We start from the raw sequence: 27191 nt of genomic DNA, 5'->3' as shown, positions 1-27191 counted from the left end.
CACTATTGCAAACCCCCTCTCTTCATTCACTCTCTAGCTTGCTTGGCCAATGCTGCTTTCTGTCGTTCCCCGCTCTGAGTCAACAGTGCGCATGTGCGACTCACACCTACGGTTGAGTCAGATCGGGCAGTGATAGTGTCAAAACAGTCAGGTATGAGTCCTGAAAGTAAACAAGAAGTCAATCGTATTTCATTCACTACTGATCTCAGCACAGGAGAACTGGAGGAACACTGGAAGAACCAAAAATAATTTGCCTAATTCACTTCGCTGCTACATGAAAGTGCCATATTCTCCAATGGGTGGCATGGTGGTCCAGTGGTTAGCACTGTTGCCTCACAGCAAGAAGGTCCTGGATTCGAACCCCAGGCCATCCCAGGTCCTTTCTGTGTGGAGTTTGCATGTTCTCCCCATGTCTGCGTGGGTTTCCTCTGGGTGCTCTGGTTTTCTCTCACCATCAAAAAGACATGTTAGGGTTTATCCTCCTGTCTGTGTCTCTGACCAAGGCAGTGGAAAGAAGAACTGGAGTTGGTCCCCGGGTACCGCAGCCACTATTTATTTTTTTATTTTTGTCATTGTACTGGTTACAATGAAATGTGTTCTCTGCATTTAACCCATCCTATTGTATAGGAGCAGTGGGCAGCTGCGGTGCCTGGGGATCAACTCCCGTTCTTCTTTCCATTGCCTTGGTCAAGCAATCCTATACCATAGGATGGGTTAAATGCAGAGAACAAATTTCATTGTAACTGAACAACTGTACATTGAAAAAATAAAGTGGCTTTAAAAATGTTAAAACCCTAAAAAAATACAATTTCAAGAAAAGGATTAATTAGTCACTGCTGGAAATTATCACAGTAGCAAGAATAAAACATTTCCCATGGCTGAGCTATGTTTTCTTATTTTTGTTTTATGAATGAAAGTTAATCAGCAGAGCAGCCATTCACCTTGATTAATTTTATATCATGAAATCCGTGACGGTTAAACACATTTGAAGTCTTTTCATAAGGGCTTTGAAATTATGATAGCCTGATCTCTGTCATTTCATGTCAGACCTGGTCGCTTTTGTGCGAGGGTCCGCCTAGGAGGCTGAGCATCCACAGACTAACAGGCAAAATGTTTTTATTAGGTAGATTTTTCAGCTTGAGCACTGCATATCAAACACTTTTTTTTCTATATTTCCCATTTAATCGACTTTGGCGCTGTGCAAAAGTCTTGTAATGGCAGGAAAAACACTGGCTTTTCTGCGCGTATGTGCATGTATTTCCCTTTTCCTGGTAGGTGAAATAAAGGGTTTGATGCCAAGTTTGAACACTGGAGAAGAGGAGATATGTACGCCTGGTGGAGATCTGTACTCTACTGAGTGGACTCCTCTAGTTGTGCTTTATAATTAACAGTGAACCTGTAAATGACACATTGTGGAAGTTATGCAGGTGGTAAGTGAAGCTGGTCTGACAGGTTTTTATGTGATTGTTCAGTTTAAGACAAGGGCAGAGAGAGGTCAGGAGCAGAAAAACATAGATTAGAGACTGCTGCAAAGAAAATTCATTTTGAGTATTTTCAGACCTCGATCTGTGCCATACAAACCAAATTTCTTTTTCTTTTGGCTGCAAGATGAGTGTCAGATCAATTTGGTGTAATTCCAGTGTGGTTGGTTTAAGTGCTTAACTTGTTAAAGGTTTTTCACCCCAGTAAATACGTCATTAGAAGCAATGAACCACAGTACACCGGACCAAAAAAAACCAAAGGCAAAGGCCTCTGATTTGACAAAGCAAGTTTTAGTCAAACCTGAAAATCAGCTTCTTTGAATATAAAGAATGAACTTATTTTTTTCACTGCCAGCACACAATTCTCTCCCTGTCTTTGCTCTGTCTTTAGCCATCATGTACACCCCCCCCCTTTTCGCCCCAATTGTATCCGGCCAATTACTCCACTCTTTCTAGCTGCACCGGTTGCTGCTCCACCCCCTCTGCCGATCTGGGGAGGGCTGCAGACTACCACATGCCTCCTCCGATACATGTGGAGTCGCCAGCCGCTTCTTTTCACCTGACAGTGAGGAGTTTCGTCAGGAGGCTGTAGCACGTGGGAGGATCACGCTATTCCCCCCAGTTCTCCCTTCCCCCCGTACAGGCACCCGGCTAAGCAGAGGAGGCGCTAGTGCAGCAACCAGGACATATACCCACATCCGGCTTCCCACCTGCAGACATGGCTAATTTTGTCTGTAGGGATGCACGGCCAAGTTGGAGGTAACATGGGGATTCAAACCAGCAATCCCTGTGTTGGTAGGCAACAGAATAGACTGCTACACTACCCGGATGCCCCAGTCATGCCATCATGTAGCCATCATTTACATTCTTGATGCTTAGTTTAACATAAGCCTGTTGCCAAATCTCCTCTGAACTAATAGCCCTTTGAGGTAATTGCAACCTATGCAGCTTGGAAAATGGAAGTGTCCAGATTATAAAATTTAAAACGGAGGGGTCCAACTTCCACAAATATGTGTATGTTTAGGAATAGGAACAGAGTTGACTCACAGATTACCCATGCTAATTGAAGAGGGAATGGCCATCCCTGAACAGAGATGGGGGGGGGGGCTAAGAGTACACCTGTCACTATTTTACAATGCTGTGAATGCAAACATTCCCAAATCCTCTGTGAATAGTACACATGGCTATTGTAACGCCAATTAATGGTCACAGTAATTTGCATATGAAACCGATCATTGGTTTCGGTTGTTATGCCACTGTATTGTTTATAAGGGTGGCGATACCTGCTGTCAGTTTAGACTGAAGAGGTCACTTAGATGAGTGATGAAACGTATCTGCCAATAACCGTTGTATCCAGATGAACTGATTCAACTTTCTTTGATGATGATGATGATGATGATGTCCATCTTGGGAGAGAGAACCCTCCTCTGTTGCTCTCCCTGAGGTTTCGTCCTATTTTTTCTCCTTGTTAAAGGGTTTTTGTAGGGAGTTGTTCCTTATCTGGTGCAAGGGTCTAAGGACAGGATGTTGTGTTGCTGTAAAGCCCCTTGAGGCAAATGTGTAATTTGTGATATTGGGCTATACAAATAAAATTGACTTGACTTTTGATTTTCTTACCTGGATTATTGAGCATGCATAAAGACATGCTAATTGAGTTACCCATCTCAATGGAAAACTTTCGTTTTTTCTGGATCTTGTCCTCACCCACAACAAAAATAGCTTTGTGTCCTCTTGGAATTAAAATTAAAGCTTTGAAAATGGCATTGCCTTGATAAATGTGAATGAACTAAAGTAATACAATGTTGTTTTTATCTGTTGGTAGAACATGATAAAAGAAAACAACAGGGAATATTAGCACAGTACTTCAACAGAAAGAAGTGCAAGAAAGGTGCAGGCTCTAGCGGTGACACGGCTGGACATGTAGTGTCCTCTGGCTGACACTTCAGCTAGTGGCCTATTTTCTGATTATGTCTCTTTGTTTCTCCCTTTGTGCTTTTTAGTCGAATTATTTTTTTAAAATCCGTATTCCTCAGCCCAGTTCTTAAATACACAAAATGCATTTTTCTGCTTGAATTATCAGGGGGGAAAAACTGAAGTGATGATGCTATTATAGTGATAATTGCCGATGTGGACTACTGAGAGTGCAGGAACCATACATGCTCTACAAACTTTGAGCTCCCACCCTGGTATTAGTCCTTATCAGAGTCTAGCCTAATGACCTGTCACAACTGGCTCAGCTATGGAAAATATACCAAATATACCGCTATAATTGCTTTTTAGAAGAGCTACTTTTTAACTGGATAACATTTAATAAAAGCCTGGACACTGAAGACAGAATCCTGTGTTCGGAGGGTGATTGACGGGCAGGTCTTGCCTATTAATGGCTTGTTTCTTCAGTACTTGAGAGGGGTCAGAGGAAAACCTCTGCTTTTATAGATAAACAAACAATAAATGCTGAATACTTAATCCTCTGGATTATGGATATTTTCCTTTGAAATAGGTGAGTAGATTTAATGCTCTAGCTCTTAGGCAGACCTTTAAATAAAGAGCTAAAGTGCAAGGCAGTCTTGCACCAGTGTGACTCACATAGTAAAGATGTAAAGTAAACTGAAGGCCATTGATGGCAGAAAGGGTGTTTTCTGTTTAATTTGGCCAGAACAGTCCTGCTCCTGTACGTTTGCTATGCAGGGCTGCAGGTAAAACAGGGCATTTTATGTACAGGTTTATTGTGGTGTGTAAGAGGAAATTCTGACCTGTGTGTGCATGTGTACATGCGTGCGTGTGTGTTTGTGTTTGACAGGTGCGTACACTACGTACAGATGAGGCCCGGGGCCTGTTGTGGATGATAGAGGAAGAGGCACTGCAGCCAGGGGGATCAGAGGAAACGCTCTTGGGTCGTCTCTTCAGCTACTATGGACCTGCTGAGGGGGAGAGTAGAGGTTGGGGACCTGACAAATGCGCTCGCATGCATGCACATGCACGCACGCACGCACACACACACACACACACACACACACGAGCCTAAGACAGAGCATCTGACATGTAATCATTGCTCAGGACAACATTTTTCTGGGAAAGAAAGATCAAATATTACATTTCCAAACCAAATATGATTTACTTGGAATCATACTACCTAATAACCAAAGTTTCGTAGATGCTTAAACCTAACCTTTCATTCCTGTATAGAGATCAGCCCCAATCTATTCAGTGCATAATCAGTTACTCACACAAAAGCAATCGTTTACCTTAGAAACTTGACTAAGGTCAGACATGTTACCTGTTTTCCCGTAATCTTTGAGAATCGTTACAGTAAAAGAATCTCCTCTTCTTCATCTTTCCTTGAAAATGGGAAGGTTTTGTATGTAGTCATTTTATTGATATTGCACAGTCCTAATTGCATTATTAAAACCTGGCAGTTTGTGATACTTTACTTTTTTTGAATTATAGTGCCTCTCTCATCTTTCGTGAAGAATGAACCAACTGTAACTGCAGAAGCACACACACAAAACGCTTTCTGAGAAGCTGGGGTTACAGATGACTCATTGTGGTCCACTTTATTATGTATTAATACAAGAACTTGTCATTAAATCATTTATTCTAAGAGCTCATGTACTGTTTGCTGGCCCTGGGGCCAAATGGATTGCCCCCAAATCTCCAACTGAAACTTTCTAACCAATAATATAAATGGAAAGTGTTGCCTGCCAAGTTTACAGCCTGGGGCCTTCAAAATTACACCCGAAATAGTGAAAACTCAATAGGATGCTGAAGGGAAAATAGAGACTATCCATTTGTCCGATATCAGGAATACCTACTGTCTCTAATTCCCAACTACTCTAATTTTTACTCCATATATTTATACTTCGGTAACCCTTTACTATAAGGCATACCTTATAAAGCGTTTATGAGTGGTTACTAATTGCTTTATTAATGTTAGTAATCCATTTATTGATGCATTATAAATCAGTCATAAGATGTTGATGCATCAATAAAAAAACGTTGGGTTGTCTGATTGGACGCTCACATTTTATCAGTATGTGAGTCTCCATAGATAGTCTCTTGGAAACCATGTGACCAGTGAGGGCTGCTCGTTTTATTAATTTCTTATTTTTGGGGGATTTTTCCTCCTTTTTCTCCCTAATTGTATCCGGATAATTACCCCACTCTTCCGAGCCGTTCTGTCATGGTCCACTCCCTCTGCTGATCCGAGGAGGGCTGCAGACTAATACATGTCTCTTCCAATACAAGTGGAGTCGCCAGCCGCTTCTTTTCACCGGACAGTGAGGAGTTTCACCAGGGGGATGTAGTGCATGGGAGGATCACTCTATCCCTCCCAGTTCCTCCTCCCCCCGAACAGGTGCCCCGACCGACCATAGGAGGCACTAGGGCAGCGACCAGGACACATACCCACATCTGGCCTCCCACCAACAGACATGGCCAATTGTGTCTGTAGGGACGCCCGACCAAGCCGGACGTAACACAGGGATTTGAACCTGAGATCCCTGTATTGGTAGGCAACGGAATAGACTGCCATGCCACCTGGACGCTCGGGGCTGCTGTTTAACATTCTTAGCAAGCGGCATACACATAACAGGATTTGAAAATGTTGTGCAGCGCCTATGCAAAAGTTGGTATGTGTGCAGTAGGTACAGCAACTACAGTTACAGTGTTTAAGTTTGGGATTAAGATTAGGTAATGGTTAAATTTCAGGTCAAATTTAGGGTCAAGGTCAGGTAGCGGTTAGTGAGGCCTTCATACAACAGTCCAGCCATCTGTGTTCTAGTCACATGGTTTGAGAGAGAATGTCTATGGAGACTCTTCCCAATCCACAGTGTATTTTTTTCTGTCACTTCAATACAGTTCATCATACCCTATTTGAATGGAACCATGGTTTGATCTTTTGATGACGAGTGAAGGAACCATGAAGCTACCAGCACAGTCAAGACTGATAAGAAAAGCCCCTAGATGAATAGGCTTGCAGGGTGGTTGTTATACCAGTGAATTTTATGTGGGCATGGAACTATACATACATAAAGTAATCAGGGCAAGATAAATCAATATGCTTTGTTACACCCTGCATAAACGGGTCACTATCTATGTAATTTTCCTTAACTCATAAGTATGGCAATCGAGGAGGCTAACTGCATGGAGTGTGTTTTCTCTTAGCAAAGAAATGATAAATAAACATGCCTACAGCATACACTTGAGCCTTTTCTATTGTCCTATGTGTATTGAAACCAACTAGAGAGTCTCTGTTCTTTCTCTTATCCACTTCTCTGGATCAGGTCACACTTTACTCCTGAAGAGTGAAAGGCCTTATCATTTCCTCCTGGGCCATAGTCATGGCACCGACTGGGTGGAGTACGACGCCCGTGGGTGGTTGAACCATGCTAAACAGAACCCCGCCTCCACTAATGCTGCCAACCTTCTGCAAGACTCCCAAAAGTAAGGATTATATTTGAAGTGTGGGCCTGTGTTAAATAAGATTATTACTTGATGCTGTTGGCTCATCTGTTGTGTCTTCCAGGAAGAATATCAGTGCTCTGTTTATGAGCCGAGGAGGTGGAGCGACCCTTCTCTCCGGCTCCATCGCCGGCCTCGAGGGTGTTTCCAAGCTTTCCCTTCGACGGGCCTCCAGCATGAGGAAGACTTTCACCACAGGGGTGGCTGCTATCAAGAAGAAGTCCCTGTGTATTCAGATAAAACTTCAAGTGGTGAGAGGAGAGGTTGAGTCAATGGCTGTATTACTGGAGCAGACAGTAGGGCTTTGAGATGGTGTGATGGTCAGTGTGAGATGGGACTTAGACGAGGGTTAAAGTTGGAACGTTGTCTGGGGTCATGGCCAGCATGGACAATTAGGGTGGAAAATGGAAAGACTAGAGCTGGGACTAAAATGTGATATATGGAGTCCTATGATTCCCAGGATGCGGAAAACATGGATGTAAAATCAGATTCCAGATGTAAATGGGGAAGTGCACGAAAACTGGAAATTTGGAGGAGATTATCGCAAAATTTGTGAACTTTTTAGGAACTTAAAGTAATTTAGTCCTTAGATCATCTTTTGCTCTCCTTCGTAGAAACCCTATCGTGCTTTTGTGTATTTGTGCATATGAGTGTACATAGGCATCACAGTGTGCATATGTCAGTAAATGCACCTGTGTTTGTTGTATGGTAAAGAAATATTAACGCAAAAGACATCTCAGGAGACAATGGCACAAAAAAAAAATGAAACAGTCATTTTGCTTTTATTTTTGTTATTGTAGTTGATTAACCAAACCTTTTAATAAAAATAGTTTAAAAACACAAAAATCTGAATTGAAAAAATAAAACGGGAAACTCCAAATATGGGAAAAAATAAGATAGAATTTGGGGAGAAAATGATATAACTGATTTTATTTGGCCCTGATGTAGGTTTAAGGCTAGGCTGAAATTAAAGCTAGGACTTGAGCTGGTTTTGGGTTTGAACTGAAATGCAGGCCGAGACTGGAGCCAGAACTGAACCTAATGTCGGGCCTTGGCTTGGGCTTTGCTGAAACTGCGCTAGGATGTAAACATGCTTCATTTGTTTAGAACAGTTATCCAAAACCTAGAGTGGCTTTGTTTGCAAGACATATGAGTTGCTGTGACCTTGTTCAGCATGCCTCTTTTCATCACTCCATTTCTAAAAAAAACTCTGGTGCACTTCATTTGTACTGATAATATGATTGCACCATACCATAGCAGAGGCAAACAACAACAAGTATCTGTCTTAAAAGTGCTGACAGGAGGGATGTTGCAGACTATTATCCAATCAATTCAATCAAATTTATGACTCAACGCGTCTTACTGTCTTAGATGTAAGAAGGTCGGTGTGTCACCATACAGTAGGTGTTATTAGCACCTGCACTGTCTGGTGAAGTTGTCTGGAGATGGTGTGTCTTCTTTGAATCAAGTAAAACAGCATATTATTTTTTGAAATGCAGTTTGGACACATTACTATCTGGTGTTCTGATCACATACAGTATCTCTCTTCAGAATATGAACCAAAGAATGACACCAAATGTATCCCATCATTCATTCATTGATTCATTCATTGTCTATACAATATACAACATGCAATTTGTGGTTACTGGGGGCTGGAACCTATGCCAACAGACACTGGGTGGCAGCAATTGCAATGATCCACAAATGCAACTGATGCTGATTCTTCTGGTTTGTTTCCCCTTTAATATGCAATCAAACCAAGACATAAATGGCACAAAGTAAAAGCCACTCCAATGATTCTGGCCAGAGTAAACAGACTTAAAGTAGAACCCCCCCCCCCCCAAAAAAAAGAACCACGGGTGGAACTGGAACTCAGGCTGATGTGTGAACTGAAAGTAGAGCCAGGGCTTGAACTGTGATTTGGGCTCAGGTTGGGCTGGATTTAGGAGTGAATCCATTGGCAGCTCCTGACAATTCTCTCAGAGGGGGGGCAGTTGTTGCGATGATGGCTAAGGTGACCTGCTCAATCGGTAAATTAACATAGGTCAGCTAGCTAACTTGATATTGTCACATTGCATTGTACAATTTGTTTTTTTCCGGTCACCACATATGCTGTACATTATTTGTGGACAGCTACATCCAGGAGTTTATTGTAAATGTCTTGATTAAAATTATTTTGGCTCTACAATGACTGAACAAGGCACGGTGGCACAGTGGTTGGCACGGTTGCTTCACAGCAAGAAGGTCCGGGGTTTGAACCCTGGGGTTGTCCAACCTTGGGGGATGTCCCGGGTCGTCCTCTGTGTGGAGTTTGCATGTTCTCCCTGTGTCTGTGTGGATTTCTTCTGGGTGCTACGGTTTCCTCCCACAGTCCAAAGACATGTAGGTCAGGTGAATCGGCCATACTAAATTGTCCCTAGGTGTGAATGTGTGTTTGTGTGTGTGTGTGTGTGTGTGTGTGTGTGTGTGTTTGTGTGTGTGTGTGTGTGTTGGCTCTGTGATGGACTGGCAGCCTGTCCAGGGTGTCTCCTCACTTTCTGCCCAATGACTGCTGGGATAGGCTCCAGCATCCCGTGACCCCGGTTGGGATAAGTGGCTTGGATAATGGATGGATGGATGGATGGATGACTGAACAATCCACCGTGGTCATCAACAGATAAATTGTCATCTATCAGTTTGACCTCACAAATACCTTTGAATGTGAAGAGAGAGAGAGACCTGTTTTATCGTTAATCATACAAAATTGAGTAAGGTCTTCACTCTCACAATAAGACAGTCTTCATCAAGGGTAACTTGAACACTCCACAAAACTTCACACAGTCGATAAAACAGGCTAGAATATGCTGATTCTTGCTCACCTCATTGTTGTGACGATGCACAGCTATCCTGTAGCTCTCGTCCTACTGTGTGGCAATGTTGACCCTCCCGAAAGCCGAAAGTTTCAGGTAACTGCATCTTCGATGTTTCATGCTTTTTCACCTTCTCCGAGAGATGATGCATGTTGCTGACTCCCATAGTTGTCCAATCAAGCAGGCGGCTTTATAACAATATAATGGATATAGAAATCTACATTTTTGTAGAAACTCACAAAAGCTGAAATTCTAAATAATTTACATTTGATGTTGCCTAGTCATAGATCGGAGCCTGCATATCCCAGAGGAAGTTGTGGCTATTCAGAAGGTTAATGTTTTGGCATAGAGCTGATTAGATCCACCCCCAGTAACTGAATTTAATGACAATAAATAACCAGTATAAAGTTGAATTACTCACGTTTATAACAAACCACATTTTATGAAAATCAATTCAGAATTAAGCGAGTTACAGTTGATATTGTAGTGAAGTCTGCATCTCTTAATTCACGTTGCATTTGTTTACTTGCCGATCTTGATACCCCCGTAAATATGGTGGACACGCAGACGCATAGCGGAAACATACAACAGCGACTGATGTGGTATGGCTGGCTGCCCTGGTCACATATGATGCAAACACGTTAGTGCAAGCCCTCCCTGAAGCCATACAGATCGCATTGCCATGTCTGCAGTTGTACAAAAATTACCTTAACATGAAAGTCTGTCAGAGTGATCTGGGCGATTTTTCAACCAGACCGAAATTGTTCGAAGGTTGCGTTACCCCTTAGAACACTTGATGCTGATTGGACTATGATATTCAGGCACAGGACAAACTGTCTAGGAGAGTCACAGCTAGCGTAACGCTGTGGTAGAATGTGATAGAAAAAAACCCCCTCCTTTTCCCCTTAGGTGGTGCGTTGCTCGATCGCCTTAGGGAACAAACCGCCTCTGGGTGAACCTGTGGTGTCATAATCCTCTTTTCTGAGTGTTTACTGAGTTATTGTATCTATTAAAAGATATTACCTCATGCAGAATAAGTGTCACATTTACCCATTATGTGGGCTAATTAGTTAACCCTCCTATTTATTCACATCAACACTTTTGCCAAGAGCTTCTGTTAGTTAAATGTTCGTATGTGAGCCACTATATGGGGCATTTCATATTATCGCGAAAGAGGCTCAGCCAGTGATTATACTTAGGCATTTCAAAAATGTATGATATGCTTTGCTATTCTCCTGTTATAACCAGACTCCTTAACCCACTTCTCTGTCCTTCAGGATGCCTTGCTTGACTTGGTGCGGAGGTCCAAGGTTCACTTTGTTCACTGCATATTGCCTAAGGCGGATGCCCTTAAGGCACTGAGTGGATCCCTGTTCAAAGGAGGGGAGGGCGAAGTCCAAGGGGAGAGTGGAGATTCAGGCCTGATGCAGTTGGATGCAGGCTTGCTCCGTGCTCAGCTGCGTGGCTCAAAGTTGTTGGATGCTCTCCGGATCTACAGACAGGGTGAGGTTGCTGACTGATGCATATGGAGCCTATTCTCCAAATCGTCTGTCTGTCTGTCTGTCCGTCTGTCTGTCTGTCTGCCTCTCTTTCCATCTTCAAGATTCAAGATTACTTTATTTGTCCCTAGGGAAATTTGTCTTAGGCATGAGGGCTACCACATAAAAATATATACATTATAGTGCAGCAACAGACATAAAGTTTATAGTGCAGATGTAAAGTGCATTCAAATACGTGCAATACAGCCCCTCATTTCACACCCTCCTGAGGTCCTGAGTTTTGGAGAGCCACTGATAGAGGGATGAAAGAGTTTTTATACCTATTCAGGTATCTTTTCCTGTATTTAATTGGAACCCTGTAGTGTCTACCTGATGGGAGCAGTTCGGATTCTGAATACAGGACATGAGAGGGGTCAGCAATCATTTTCCCAGCCTGTTTAACTATTGTCTTCTCAAAGAGCATTTGGAGGGAGGGATGCTCCCTCACACCCATCCTTTCCATTGCTGTGTGGACCAGTCTGTTTATTTGTGATTTTAACTTAACTGATATTTTACCAAACCAAACTGAAATTCGGTAACGTAATATACAGTCTATCATAGCATGATAAAATAACATCATTGCCCTTTGTCCGACCCCAAACACCCTGAGTCTGTGCAAAAAGTAGAATAGCTGTTGGATCCTAGCACATACAGAATTCACATGGACATGCCAAGACAGATTACAATCAACATGTACACCCAAGTATTGGTAAGAATGCACCTGGGTAATACAAGTGTTATGGATCAGCAGTGGAGAATGATCTCCCAGATGTCCTGTATCAGAAATCATTTTTTTCTGTTTTCTTGGTGTTTACAATGATATGATGGTCATCACACCATTTTACAAACTTTTTAACTTCTAAACTAAAGCCAGAAATGCCAGTGTCTGTTTCCATAAGTCCCAAGATGGTAGTGTCATCAGAAAACTTGACCACAAAAGTACAGGGATGACTACTTGTACAATCATTTGTATATAATGTAAACAGCATGGGAGAACTCACACACCCTCGTGGAATGCCTGTGTTAATGAGTTTAGACTAAGAGCGTCTTCCTCTCTATTGTTCTATCTATATCTCTGTTGTCCTCTGTTTCTCTATCTTTGGTCTATTTTTTTCTATCTTTCTGTGGTATGTCTGCATGTCTGTCTTTCTGTCTGTCCGTTGGTCTGTCTATCATTCTTTCTATCTGTGGTATATTGTTCTATCTGTCATTTGTCTGTCTGTCTGACTTTATTCATTGTGTTCCCAATGAGACTGCCCGCACAATTCCATTTCTCATGCATCATGTTTTTTTCCTGCATGCTGTCCTTCATAGGTTATCCAGATCACATGGTGTTCTCTGAGTTTCGCCGACGCTTCGATGTGCTGGCACCTCATCTCACCAAGAAACACGGCCGGAATTACATAGTAAAGGATGAGCAGAGAGTAAGTCAGTCAGAGAGAGCCGAGTCTGCTGCAGCAGGGTACATTGATGATTAATGCTGGAAAGAAGCCGCTTCTTCCCAAGCCTTCACGTCAGCAACCACTGCCTGAGAAATAAAGCATCATTCATCAGGGCCATTGTAATGACCTAATCAACTTCATCTTGCCTCTTACCAGGGCAGATCAATAAGAAGCACTGGCAGAAAATGCCTGCTAATTGCACTGGGGTTTAAAGGCCCACAAAACACCCTGAAAATATATGTTCTTATCAACCTTTGTATTGTGGTCATTAGAGACTAGCTCACTAGGGTTTGTACCAATGATTTGCAAAGAACGTTCTTCACTATTGTACCTCTTTTGTTTGAGATATAAGAAGAGTGAGATCATCTGCAAAAGAAGTCATGGTCTAGTCGCATATAAAAGAAAAAAAAAGAATACAAAAGCATGCTTTTAGGGTGCAATTGGATGGAATGAAAGAAATGGAGTAAGAGGGAGAAAAGCTGTTTTCCCCTGTGGCAGTGTCTGGGGCTGAGTTTCTGTGGAAACGCTGGCAAAACAAAAGCCCCTCAGTACTTGTGGCTAACCTCTCCCAGTGCAATCTAGGTTTGGACTTTCAGGCTAGATAATCAAATGGAGAGAGGAGGGTAAAACAAGCACACACCTATACACAGGCTAGTAGATAGGACAGGAGGAGACTGCAGACTTGTTGGCAGTATACCTCTTCACAGGCTGTTTGTGTTCAAGGCTGCTGTGGGGCTGAAACCACCTCGGGGCCAGGAGGACTAAGCATGGGGAACAGGTGGATTCTGGAAGACAAGTTACTGAATGACTCTGGGGTAGTAAGGCCTAGAGATCCAAACTCTCCTAGTACTTAACATCTGAGAAGATAGTGTAATGGGGAATGCATCAGAGAGCAGAAATGTCCTGTTGTCAAATTTGGAGATCTATGGTTTACTGAACAGAAGCAGTGTCAATACAAACTGCATGTGGATCCAGGGGCTGAGAGAGACTAACAATGGGATTTTTATATGTGTGTGTGTATGTATATGTATGTGTGTTTGTGTGACTGTAACATGCATTGTGTGCTTTTTGTTTCCAGGCTGTGGAGGAGCTCTTGGAGTCCTTGGACCTGGAAAAAAGCACTTATCACATGGGTCTAAGCAGGGTGAGTATGGTCACTACCACAGTGGTGAGGTTGTGTGCACATAAAACATGTCTTAGGCCAGGTGCTGAATAAAGTTCAAGTGAAGAATGAGTGGAAAAATAATTATTCGTACACTGGATTGTAGCTCCCGAATATTTTTTTTTATTACATGCAGCTTTTGTAATGGATGAATGTATGATTACATGCAACATTTCAACCTAAAAGGGTCTTCTTCAGGCAAATGATTATGGTTACTACCTCACAATCTATTTACCAACATGCAACATACATATTTTAATTAACACTTACTACCTTTTTTGTGTCACTAGCACCCAAACTAGCTTCAGCCTACTGAGAAGTAGGTAGAAGTTTCAAAACTATGCTACTGTTGTTAAAACAACAGTTTTGGCTAATGCCTTTATGTAGACAGACTCAAAGTGAGAGAACAAGTGGAATTCAGTTACTTGCTAAAGGAAACGTGGCTCTTGCAGGATTGAACTTGAGACCTTCCAGCAATGCAAACAACCCTGCCAATCCCCGGGGTACCCTTCCTACAATTTTGATTCTTAAACAGAAAAAGACACATCTCATCTTAAGGAGTCCTCCTTTACATTCTGGTTTTCCCCATCTGTTGTCTCCTTTGAAAGATGCCAAGCATCCTGCCAGTTGTTGGCCATAGGTTCCTTAAGATGCTCCCGATCGCCTCCCAGCCCCATCATGTGACCAATAATATCTCTTTACTGTTCGTGTCATTGGAGCATTTTCTCACGTGTGATGGACCTCTTTGTTGTTTTTTTCACCACTTGGAGGCTAATCACAGTAAACGCTGCTTGGCACTCTTAGGTTTTAATCCCATTGGATGTGGATAGTGGCTATCAGCCAAGAAGAAAATCAAAGGAAACGGCACTTAGCCAAAAAATGATTTCTACGTTTCAAAACAAGTGCAGTTTGTAAAACACAGGAAATTAGATTTTTTTTTGGGGGGGGGGGGGTACGGCTGTATTTGCCTGCACATGCTGGTCTGGAGTATGAAATGGTCTCTCAACAAAACCAATATTGAGCGTTTCGAGTGAGACGGTCACTCACAAAACATTCCTGCGGTGTCTTAGCAACCTCCGTCTCACTAGCATGCCAATTACACCAATGCTGAAATATTCTCAATGGATTTGTGGCTCCTGTTAGGATAAATGCTGTACAGCAGTGAGACGGATGCATAAAAATAGCTGCTATTTCCTCCATTTATCAGCCACCGTGACAACATGGCAACATTCTGAGGAACCTTGAGTTGCTTTTAAAGTGCTAAGTAGGTACACTTAAAGCAAAATGCAGTCATTAGCCAATCCTCCCTCCTCCCCTCCCGCATCTGCCGACTGGAAAACAGGCGGCTTCTGTTTCAATCCCCCAAGCGGTTTAAAAACGAGTATCCATTCGTGTCATTGAATTCATCACTCCCCCTTACTGGTTTGCAATTTCCCGTACTTAAAGCTGCACTGTCATTTCCAGCTTCTGCTCTGTTAACGGATCACATATGGGTTTGGTAATTCATTAAGCAACGGAGCTTGGGAAGAGAGACCTTGGGTGGAGACAGTTCTCCCATCATCATCCATCCCTTTTAGCAGCTTGCTGCCGTCATGTCTGGAAGGCATTCATTGTATCTAATCCCCGTAAGGGAAAGACAGACTGTGACGTGATCTGCTTTTTATTGGCTGTTTAACCGTGTTTTACCTTTGCCCCAGATTAAGCATTGCTGATTGTCCCAGATAACAACTTAATCACGGCTTTCTCACTCCGATAAGACTCGGTTGTCCGTGGATTACACAGTTTCTCATTGATTTACTGCTTCAGTGCACTTACTTCCTTTTTAACTCAGTGGTGTCCCGTTTGGTCCTTGTATGTTACACCAAGGAGGGCTTTCGAATCTCTTTTTTAACTCCAGCCAAAACAAACGTTACACAATCTGACACTTATTTTATCCTTTGCTATGAGCTAAGCTGATCTAATGTGTGTGTGTGTGTGTGTGTGTGTGTGTGTGTGTGTGTGTGTGTGTGTGTGTGTGTGTGTGTGCGCACGTGCACATGTTTTTGTTTTCCCTTCTAGCTGTTCTTTAGAGCTGGCACCTTGGCTAAGCTGGAGGAGCAGAGGGATGAGCAGACCAAGCGTAATCTAACCTTGTTCCAAGCTGCGTGCAGCGGCTACCTGGCACGGCAAGCCTTCAAGAAGAGGAAGGTAGGCGAGATGCAACACTGATATGAATGGCTTGATTTGAAATTTGGGTCACAGAGCTGAATGCATTGAGGCCTAACACCACAAAATAAACACATCATTTTAGACATTATTCTTTGATACTTTTGATTCGGAAAAAAAGTACAGCCATGCTCATACAATGAATGCTAATCTAGCATTGAAGTCTTTTTTTTTGTCTTGGGCTTGATTGCTTCTTTTCATTAAATGAATTTCAAAGGCCTTGGTGTCTATGGGCCAACTGAAAATGGAGTTACAGCTTGTTGTCAGGGCCTTATTTTAGAGCTTGTTTGCTCTGCTGTTGGACTAAATCTTACTAGCTCTGCAGTAAATCTTCAACTAATTACAAATGCAGTCTCTAAATCCATCAGCTGAACCCCTCCCTCATCCATCTTGATGCATCCAATAGGCATTCCCCTGGCGATTCAGTGGTGACATGTTCCCTTCTGTCAGCATCTGATCCATCAACTCCCCCTAAATGTAACCCTATCATGTGTGCCACTGTCATGTACTGTGCTGCGTTTTCGTCCTCCATTTATTATTTTTTACCCCCCCCAGCATGTGACGGGGGCCATCGCTCTGGACCTCAAACCATGTCCTCTTGTGATGTATGGAGCCCTGCGGTCCGTCTGTGATTACTATTTAAGTGAGGCAGCAGCTTGAGCTGAGTAGTGATGAACCAGCAGAAACAAGTCACCCTGCAACCGTTAGTGCTGCATTCACAACATGAGACCGTATGTTGTATGTCAGTTAAGACATTAAAATTTAATTTCTGTCAGAAATTTAAATTAAATATAACCCTTGGCTTTTGAGGAGCATACTCTTTTTTCCGCCTTCTTTTTTAAGGATTGGATTTCTGTCTTCTTTTCCGTTGTTACTGCTTACATTTTGTGATTTGGATTTCCCTTTCCCCCCAGTGACATGATAAACAGCTTGTGAGTAATGGGGGGGGGGGGTTGGGGTTGAAAATGGGAACAGAAGAATGGCCAATGTATTCCTCTTATTAAGTTCAAAGGTCATCATTCACACAGTGGGGAAAGGGTAAGAGCCTGGAAAGAGCCTGGCACTTTTTTAATCTGCTGGAGCCGGGGGAAAATCGGTACTGAAAAACCATACAAGATCACTAGACAGCTTTGCCATTACAATATCCATTAGCAAAGGGACATTTTTTTTCTCCTCTGTTCCCTCCCATGTCTTCTCCTGCAAATATATCTGTAATAGAAAGATAAGATTCATTTTATTTTATCTTGTAACTCTACTTCTGAAATACAATTCAGGTTGGCAGGGTAAGATGTAGTACCCAATTATGAACATGATGAAAGCTACCCGTGTAGATTCTATCCAGTCGTGATTAGTGGATGTGCTGGTATTTCAATTGATTTAAACTGTTATTTATTTTTATAGATAAAAAGAATATTTTAGAACTCATTATAGTGATAAATAGTGATAAGAAAAACCACTCTCAGGGTTCATACTGTACTTTAATTGTGGCATCATACAAAACATGCCCACATGCTCTATACAGGTCTTGTATATTCAACTATGTGGTGTCCAGTGTTGCTCAGGTGTTGTGCAATAAAGTCAGTTGCTCATAGTAGAATCAAGTCCAGGAGACTCCAGACGTTCTGTTTAGGAACCTTCCATCTTGTGTTATGCTGCGGGCAGGCACAGGAACCCTCTTAGGCGTTATATTTTATTTGGCTGAACTTCAATATTAAAAAACACAACAAAAACAAATTTATTGGGGGGGGCATTTGGGTGGCGTAGCAGTCTATTTTGTTGCCTACAAACATGGGGATCGCCAGTTCGAATCCCCGTGTTATCCCTGGCTTGGTTGGGCGTCCCTACAAACACAATTGGCCATGTCTGCGGGTGGGAAGCCAGATGTGGGTATGTGTCCTAGTCACTGCACTAGCGCCTCCTCTGGTCGGTCGGGGCACCTGTTTGGGGGGGGGGGGCTGGGAGGAATAGCATGATCCTCCCACGCGCTAGTTCCCCCTGGTGAAACTCCTCACTCTCAGGTGAAAAGAAGCGGCTGGTGACTCCACATATATCGGAGGAGGCATGTGGTGGTCTGCAGCCCTCCCCGGATCGGCAGAGGGGGTGGAGGAACAACCAGGACAGCTCGGAAGAGTGGGGTAATTGGCCAAGTGCAATTAGAGAGAAAAAGGGGGAAAAATAAACCCAAATATCTAAAATGCATTGGCTGCAGTGGCTTTGTGTTATGTGGTATGTTTTTAGGACACAATATATTATCTGTGGTCACTTTGATATCAAAGATTGGTAAATAAACAAAAACAAAATTAATTGTTAAGAAATGAAAACTAGCTAGCTTTCCACAATAACCAGAGGTGAATGCCCCCCTCGGGTTTGGGAGTGAGTGCCCCTGGCACCTATGCCTACTATATCTTTTCACTCTGATTACCTGGGAGGCAAATATAATATGCTGAACGTAAGATTACCCCCATCTGGATCCCACTCCATTTGTTATTATTCCTGGTCCATTCATTCAACAGCAGAATATTTGGACAGCAGCAGTGCGGTGGCATATTTCTGAGTGCGTTTCATTGCCTTTCCATGGAGAAGATTTACTAAGTGTGTTGCCAAGCAGTCCTAGACTAATCATCGTATAATAAGACCCACTTGCACCCTTGCTGTTATTCCATTGTGAAAATTGATTGGGTTCCCATGCCTCTGTCACCATATAAAATATCTACTCCTAGCAGGGGAGGTTGTAATATACTTCTGCAATAGTGAGGCTGCATTTTGGTGAAGCCCCTCAGCCACTTGCTGCTTGAATTATATGCCTAAACCATAGAAAGTCAGTCAGACACCCTCTGGTTGATGCATACGGTTGTGCCATAGAGACTCACAAGACACACTGATTAATATTCCCCGGCATAGTAACCTTGGAAAGCTATCCCAAGATCATTGTGTTGCAGTGAATGACAAAACAACAGTACCACAGTGGGGAGTTTTTCCTTTTTCTTTTCGACTGGCTTATTTTCAAAGAAGACAACCCTGAAACAGAGTTATTTTATTCCTGTTTTTCAGAGTTTTATCATACTTTCTTACTGTAAAAGTTGCTTCCTTTTTTTCTTCTTTTTTTTGTAGTAATTTTCATTGAAATTATTGAAAAGTTGCAAACTTACAAGCGGGCTTTTGAGTGGCAGTAACTACTAATTTGAGCTGCCTCCTTCACTTTAACAATCTCAAAATGATATAATCAAAATGAAAAATTTGGGTTATCCTTTTAAAACAGAAAATAGTTTACAAGAGATTTTTTTTTGTGGCTTTTTCCCCCCCTTTTCTCCCAATTGTACTTAGCCAATTACCCCACTCTTCCAAGCTTTCCTTGTTGCTGTGCCACCCGCCCTGCCGATCCGGGGAGGGCTGCAGACTACCACATGCCTCCTCCGATACATGTGGAGTCACCAGCTGCTTCTTTTCACCTGACAGTGAGGGGTTTCGCCAGAGGGACATAGCATGTGGGAGGATCACGCTATTCCCGCCAGTTCCCCCTCCCCCCTGAACAGGTGCCCCGACCGACCAGAGGAGGTGCTACTGCAGCGACCAGGACACATACCCACATCCGGCTTCCCACCCACAGACACGGCCAATTGTGTCTGTAGGGATGCCCGACCAAGCCGGAGGTAACACAGAAATTTGAACCGCCGATCCCCGTGTTGATAGGCAATGGAATAGATCGCGACGCCACCCGAATGCCGAAATATCTTATTTTTTAGAAACATGCAGTCCCACTGCCCCCATTGTGTTTATGTGTGCAAAATACAGTGTGCATGTAGTTCCAACAGTGGAAACACCAAAATATATTCCACCCACTGTGAAGGTTCATAAAGCTTCTGTATTGTTGCATGGTGCATTTCTTGGTGCAATTTAAATACAATGATCCTTTTAGAGGGCAAGGCAAAGTCTAACAAATTAGATTATCATTTGAGATCCTTTTTATGCCAGGATGAAAAAACACCTGGTATGGAAATAAAAAAAGAATCGCTAATTAATATGAAGTTGGCAATGTCAGCCAAGCAAGATACACAGATGAGAGCTCCAAACAAATGCCACATACGTATAAACGGAGCACCACAACAACAAGAGTCAACGAGGCGTTTGTGCTTGTGTTTGATGTGTTGTGGACATGCTCCGGCATCCTCACATGTGATTTTACAGAGCAGAAGTGTCCCTAGGGAGGCAGGGCAGCTGAAAATGTACGATTAACAGCAAGTCAGAGCTGGCCGCAGAACAAGACCAGGTGGTAGAGGTGGTGCTGCTACTACCATCAAATAGCTCTCAGATGTCCATGGACACACATACCCATATGCCTGCCTGCATGCACAAACACACCCGCACACACAAGCAAACACATACACACTGACACAGACCCACACATGCATTCACACAGACTCACATCTGTTACCTAAGATGTGAAATCCCCTCCTAGCCTTTACCTAAGTTGCACATTGTGTGTATGCAGTGTGCTCAGGCAGATGGCTCAGTGTGAATATCATGCTTTTGTCTTAATCTTGGCTCACAATTCATATTCCTGTGGCACACTGTCTTACGGTTGTCATTGCCTCTCAGTGTGATAGGAATATCACTTTGTTTATCCACGCTGTTCAAGTAGTCTAATCTTTTGTTTGTTATATTCATTATGGGCTAAATATCACAAATGCACCCTTTTAATATGCCTGTCTGAGATTTGCGGCATTTTCCTGCATCTTAAAGCTTTTCACTGTGTGACAAATCCTAATTGGTCATAGAGACTGCCTCTGGGGCAAAACGTACCTGATGCTGAGAATTGTGTTTCTCTAATTGGGTTTGTCCATAATCTGCTGCTGGTAGAGATGCTCATGCATAAGCAGCATGGAAATCGTGTAACGCTTGGAATAAGCTGCCAACATGTTTGATTTAATTAATCAAAAAAGAGCTTCCAGCCTTGGAACAAGCTCTGTAGCAGTTCTCCAGAGAAGGCTGGCAAAGACCTGGATAGACACTATAGGGCTTGATTGCTCCAAAGACAGAAAATATATCCTTATACTTATCAGTGGTTCAGGTAATGTGCAAGTGCAGCTTTGAGTATAAGATTCAAGTTAGAATCAGATCAGAATCTTGTTTATTGGTCATGTAGGTTTGCACATACATGGAATTTGAACTCTGGTTTCGTGGCTCTCTCAGTGTACTTAACATAGAATAACAACACTACAATGCAACAATCTTGAGATAGAAACACAAGGATTGACTTATACAGGTGAAATAAGAGGTGATCAAGTGCAATGGTGCAGAGAATATATCAGATGCTGAAATAGATGTTAGCAGGTTACTTACATACATGCCTGAGGGAGATGGACATGACAGAGCGTACCAGTATACGTACACTGTACAGTACAGTATATACAAAGTGTTGGATTTATTGACATTGTTAAGCGTTCATTTGAATGACAGCCCGTGGAAAGAAACTGTTTTTATATCTGGTTGTTCTGGGGTACAGTGCTCTGTAGCGCCTGCCAGCGGGGAGGAGTTGGAACAGGTTGTGACCAGGGTGTGATGGGTCTGCAGTGATGTTGCCTGCCCATTTCCTGGGTTTGGAGGTATATAAGTCCTGAATGGAGGGCAGTTTGGCACCAATGATTTTCTCTGCAGCCTTAACTGTCCATTGCAGTCTGTCCCTGTCCTGTTTGGTGGCCAATCCAAACCAGACAGTGATGGATGTGCAGAGGACAGACTGGATTATTGCAGTGTAGACCTGAATCAGCAGTTCCTGAGGCAGGTTGGATTTCTTGAGCTGGCGGGGAAAGTCCATCCTCTGCTGGGCCTTTTTGATGATTGTGTTTATGTGGGATGCCCACCTTAGGTCCTGGGAGATTGTGGAACCCAGAAATCTGTAGGTTTTCACCATAGACACCATGCTGTTGAGTATGGTGAAGTCCACTGAGCGTGTTCAGGTTATGGCCACACCAGAGGGCCAGCTGATCAACCGCCTGTCTATATGCAGACTTGTCACCATCCTGGATAAGGCTAGTGATGGCTGTGTCATCCGCAAACTTCAGGAGTTTAACAGACTGGTCACATGAGGTGCAGCCATTTGTGTAGGGGGCGCCAGTGCTGATTGTCCTTGTGCTGGATGGGATTTTCCCCAGCCTCACCAGCTGCCCCCTGTCTGTCAGGAAGTTTTTAATCCTCTGGCAGATGGGGGCTGGTACAGTGAGCTGGGTGAGTTTGGAGTGGAGGATATCTGGGACGATGGTGTTGAACACTGAGCCAAAATCCACGTTGAAGTCCAAGTCAGCAAAAGTCAGCCTGCTTAAATTTTCCTGTTTTTTAAAAAATTTTTTTTTTATGAACGTAAGACAGCTAGTTTATGTACATTGTATATACTTAAGCCCTGTTTTTAACCTCATACCATTATGGACTCATTCATTCATTCTAAGTCATTTGTTACCATTCACATAAGGATGCTACTTTCCTCTCATTTTGTGCATACATATGATTTTGTGTGTGTGTGTGCACGTGTGTGTGTGTGCACGTGTGGACGCACGTGTGTGTGTGTGTGTGCGCGCGCGCATGCACGCGCATGTGCACATGCATGTGGATGCATACATTATTTCTTCACAGATTCAGGACCTGGCGATCCGTTGCATCCAGAAGAACATCAAGAAGAACCGAGGTGTAAAGGGCTGGCCCTGGTGGAAGCTCTTCACTACTGTCCAGCCCCTCATCAAGGTTCAGCTGACCGAGGAGCAGATGCGAGGCAAAGACGTGAGAAGCCGTTTCTTTCTGTAGCCCATATTGGCATCGTCTCATCCAGACACCTTCTCACTAGGGAGAAATAGGCAACGCGTACAACTGCCAGGTTTTAAGTAGTGTTGATAGTTTTCCACATTCACCTGCACTTCCCCTTTTAACATTGTCACTTGCATTTCAGGAGGAAATCCAGCAACAGAAGTCTAAGCTTGAGAAGGTGGAGAAGGAGAGGAATGAGCTGAGACTCAACACTGATCGACTGGAGAGCAGAGTGCGTCTCTTTTGCCTTGTATTATTTTGTTGTAACGTGTGCCAGGAGACTGGTGGCTCAGTCTGATGGATGTGTTGTTGCATCACTTCTGTTCTTCTGAAGACTTCACTGCTCACCTGTATTGTAACAGGGATGGGTATTTTTTGGATTACTCCCTACAGTCACCAGCCGTAGTTTTTCTATTCTTTTGATAATTGCATCAATAGAGAGTGGTTTGTTTGATAGTGTATTTGCCTGATGCGTGTGTGTGCATGCATGCATGCACGCGCGCGCGCGCGCGTGTGTGTGTGTGTGTGTGTGTGTGTGTGTGTGTGTGTGTGTGTGTGTGTGTGTGTGTGTGTCCAGATCACAGAGCTGTTGGCAGAGCTGACTGATGAAAGGAACGCTGGTGAGTCAGCATCCCAGCTGCTGGAGGCTGAGACCTCAGAGAGACTACGCCTGGAGAAAGACATGAAGGATCTGCAGGTACAAACCAGCCTGTACACACACATATGCAGACAAGTAATTCAAGTAGATTTTAGTAAACAACAGCAAGTATTTGATGGTGTGGACGCATTACTGATATATATTGACGTATTTCAAATTTTTATGTCAGTGCCATGGCACCCAAACACATTGTCATTCACTCATTGTCCTGTTGTTTGGCATTTGAATCTGTCACATCTAGGCTAAGTTTGATGCCATGAAGAAGCAGATGGAGTCACAGGAGATGGAAGTGATGGAGGCTCGGCTCATGAAAACATCAGAGCTCAATGGGGAGATGGAGGATGACAATGATGATGCTGGTCAGTCTTACTACCAGCCTGTTGTCATAGTTACCAGTACAAGTGATGAAAGCATGGAAACCACTACTGATCCCTTAACAGCCTGATCCTGGTAGTTCGTGGGCCTCAATTGCTAACATCCATTCTTAGCCCATTACAGGGTTAGAATTCATAGTGAGGCAGATTTACTCCATCAGGTGAAAATGATGCATGCACCACCATAGAATACTCTATAACACATACTGCAGCATAAAGTGAGAGCATAAAAAGGACTTTTTATAAATATAATGCAAATGGATGTGCCGAATAACAGCTGAAGTAGACTTTGAAGATGTGCCTTCTGTTAGTGTTTTTTTTCCTTTGAAATTAAACATCTAAGACGGCTGTGTTTTCAGACCTTTGTATCAGATACTCTAATTATTTTATTTACTTATTTATTTATTTTTTACTTGGATTCATCACATCTGTGCTTCAGGAGGAGACCTCAGAGACACCCTGTTTACACTTGGTTTTAAAATGCGTTTTGGGCAATCAGATCACAAGCGGACAGCGAGACACATCACCGTTTACACCTGTGTCTATCATGCGTCTCCAAATGCGTCCATCCTGCTGACCACTTGTGATCAGATTTCATTACTCTGAAGAAGAAGATTTCATTACTGTTACATCACTTCCGCTACAAGGTCAAAGGGCTTCAGTGAAGCGCCAGATTTGCTGACTAGCTGTGCAAACAATAGCTAATGTTTGAAGGTGTTTCAAGCACTAATATACATGTACAGACTATTCCAAATGTTGAGATTGACAGGACTGATTCTTCTGCCCAAATGGAGATTAGGCATCTCGTTTCACTTGTACTCCAACCACATACACCCTCCTCTCTCCGTTTTTTCGAAAGTTGGCGCACTATTACCAAAATAACCACCACATCCTGCATTGATGATGTATTTTCCTGTTAAATCCTTGTCGGGGATGCATCAGGATGCATTAGCATTTACACTACAGACCACCTTGGCAAGTGGTTTGAGTAACCGTTCACAAAACGTTTTGGTGGTCATTTACACTTGTATTTAGCGCTGTCCACTTGTGATCCGATCGCAAAAAACGCAATTTAAAACCAAGTGTAAATGGGGTGAGAGAGTCCTGGACCCCATCTTGCATAACTGTCCCATCTAAATTTGGGATTTACAGCTGAAGGATTATGGTTCACAGTCTCAGGCATGAATCCTGTGACTATCTCTCTTTGGTCTCTTCCCGCTGGGTAAAGAGAGCTCCTAGCAAGAGTGTATCCTCTGTGAGGCTGTGAGACTTTTTTTTTCCTGTGTCCCCACTCCCCTTCACCCCACCTTAGCAGACAAGCCATTACAGAGCATATCAGAATTCTCAGATGAATGAGAAAATAATCGCTGGGGATCAGATCAGTGGCCCAGCAAGTTGTCATTATGCTATATATATGCTAATGAGCAGGGCTGATGGAGAAGCCAGTGTTGGTATGTGAAGGGGAAATGGACAGCCTCTAAAATGATAAGGCGTAGAAATGAACCTGAACCTGAATGTCTGGCTGGCCACTGTTATACTTCTGATAGCCTCTGACAGCTCTAGAATTAGGGTCGGCTAAGAACTTTGGAGAGTGCCACTTAAATTCTTCCTTCCCTAACTACTATAATGCTATGCTCGGAATTTCTATCTGAGTTATCCAAGATTATAGTTGAAACTTAAAGGGTGCTTTTTAGTTTTCTGTTGAATTTCTGTTGAACGCTGAAGGCAGGTGAATGCTGAAGGCAGGTTTTGATGAAAGAAGCCCCCCCCCCCAAAGGATTATACTATTTGAGGCCTAGACTGTGAAGCACACAGCAAAGACAGTGCAGTGCATTCTATTCCATAATCCACAGCATCTACTATCTCAGAGCTCTTGAGCATTTTGCTCCATGCAGCCCACCAGTCTTGTATTAAATGTAGAGGATGGCCAAATGTGACATAGAAATTGTCGCCACCGTGTGTCTGTCCCGCAGGAGGTGAGTGGCGGCTTAAGTACAACCGAGCCATTCGTGAGATGGAGTTCACCAAAAAGAAAGTCCAGCAGGACTTTGAAGACAAGCTGGAGACAGAACAGCAGAGCAAAAGACAGATGGAGAGAAGGGCAAGGCTCCATTTAAATATTGGACTATTCAAATAACCAAGTCTATGTTAGTGTGTCGTGACCACAGATGCATGGTCTTTAACAGTTATATCTTATTTGATCACACTAATTGTGCATAATTTAAAAATATTGTTGGCTATAAAAATGATAATTTGAACATACATTGATCTTTAATTAAAACAGTTAAGCAAGCAAAGCCCAAGCTATTGGGAATAGAGGACATTTATGTACATGTGTATATGTGTCAATGTAATGTATGTGTATGTTGCAGCTGGCTGACCTCCAGACAGATAATGAGGATATGCAGCGCTCTATCCAGCAGCTTAAAAAGAAGTGCCAGCGAATGACAGCAGAGCTACAGGACACCAAGCTGCATCTGGAAAGCCAACAGAGCCGCAACCATGAGCTGGAGAAGAAACAGAGGAAGTGTGTCCACATAAAAAGACTGTCTGTCTGTCTGTATAGCCAAGATGAGCCATTTCACTGCTTATCTATACATGCTGATGCTAATGCACCCATGCATAGACACATAAACAGGAAAAAGAACATATTGCTCTTTTCGCCTTCGGTGACTCAATGCAGCACCCTCTGACCCACACTGGAGAGGAAGAAAGTTTTCTAAATGGCAATTCAGATAGTCTGTAATCTGTGGAATTACATTAGCTAGGAAAATGACTCTAAGCACTTGAGAAGCCATCGCAGTGGCAGAATGCGATCTCTCCCCTGAGGCCAATTGAAGATGCTCTATGGGGGGAATTATTTTCAGCTGTGCTTTGGAGAGAACAAGGGGGAATTACGGCATGCTGACAACATTTAGCTGTTGAGTTCTGCAGACATTAGTGTTGCAGCCGCAGAAAATTGAAGAAAACATTATGCCCATTATTGTCATGCAATTGTATGGTCAATGACAGATGATAAGAGTTAAGGTTTATACTGATATCATATTTGTTAAAAAGCAAGTGGATATTGTTCTCTTTGAGTCAACTTTTTTTTTTTACAAGCAACTGAAGCTAAATTATATTCACACACTTTTTTTTCCATTCTTGATGTGCCAGAAAGACCATGACAATTCAAGATAACAAAATATTTGATCTAAGCCTGATAAACCATTCCTGTGCTCATATCT

General features: G+C 42.9%; 1 protein-coding gene across 1 annotated transcript in view; it reads left to right on the top strand.

Moving 5' to 3' along the window:
• The window catches only part of LOC130116648 (unconventional myosin-XVIIIa-like), a 96092-nt gene that overhangs the window by 42339 nt on the left and 26562 nt on the right, over positions 1–27191 (top strand). Inside the window, exons 14-26 of the mRNA XM_056284625.1 lie at positions 4282–4420; positions 6764–6923; positions 7006–7192; positions 11068–11293; positions 12643–12752; positions 13849–13914; positions 15991–16119; positions 22765–22908; positions 23075–23164; positions 23510–23629; positions 23832–23949; positions 25938–26065; positions 26337–26491. Coding sequence (XP_056140600.1) covers positions 4282–4420; positions 6764–6923; positions 7006–7192; positions 11068–11293; positions 12643–12752; positions 13849–13914; positions 15991–16119; positions 22765–22908; positions 23075–23164; positions 23510–23629; positions 23832–23949; positions 25938–26065; positions 26337–26491 — 1772 coding nt within the window. The remainder of the gene's footprint in view (positions 1–4281; positions 4421–6763; positions 6924–7005; positions 7193–11067; positions 11294–12642; positions 12753–13848; positions 13915–15990; positions 16120–22764; positions 22909–23074; positions 23165–23509; positions 23630–23831; positions 23950–25937; positions 26066–26336; positions 26492–27191) is intronic.

The sequence above is a fragment of the Lampris incognitus genome, chromosome 8 (assembly GCF_029633865.1).
Source record: "Lampris incognitus isolate fLamInc1 chromosome 8, fLamInc1.hap2, whole genome shotgun sequence".
Lineage (NCBI taxonomy): Eukaryota > Metazoa > Chordata > Actinopteri > Lampriformes > Lampridae > Lampris > Lampris incognitus.
The sequence above is the reverse complement of the archived record's forward strand: the minus strand, read 5'-3'. Positions and strand labels throughout refer to the sequence as shown.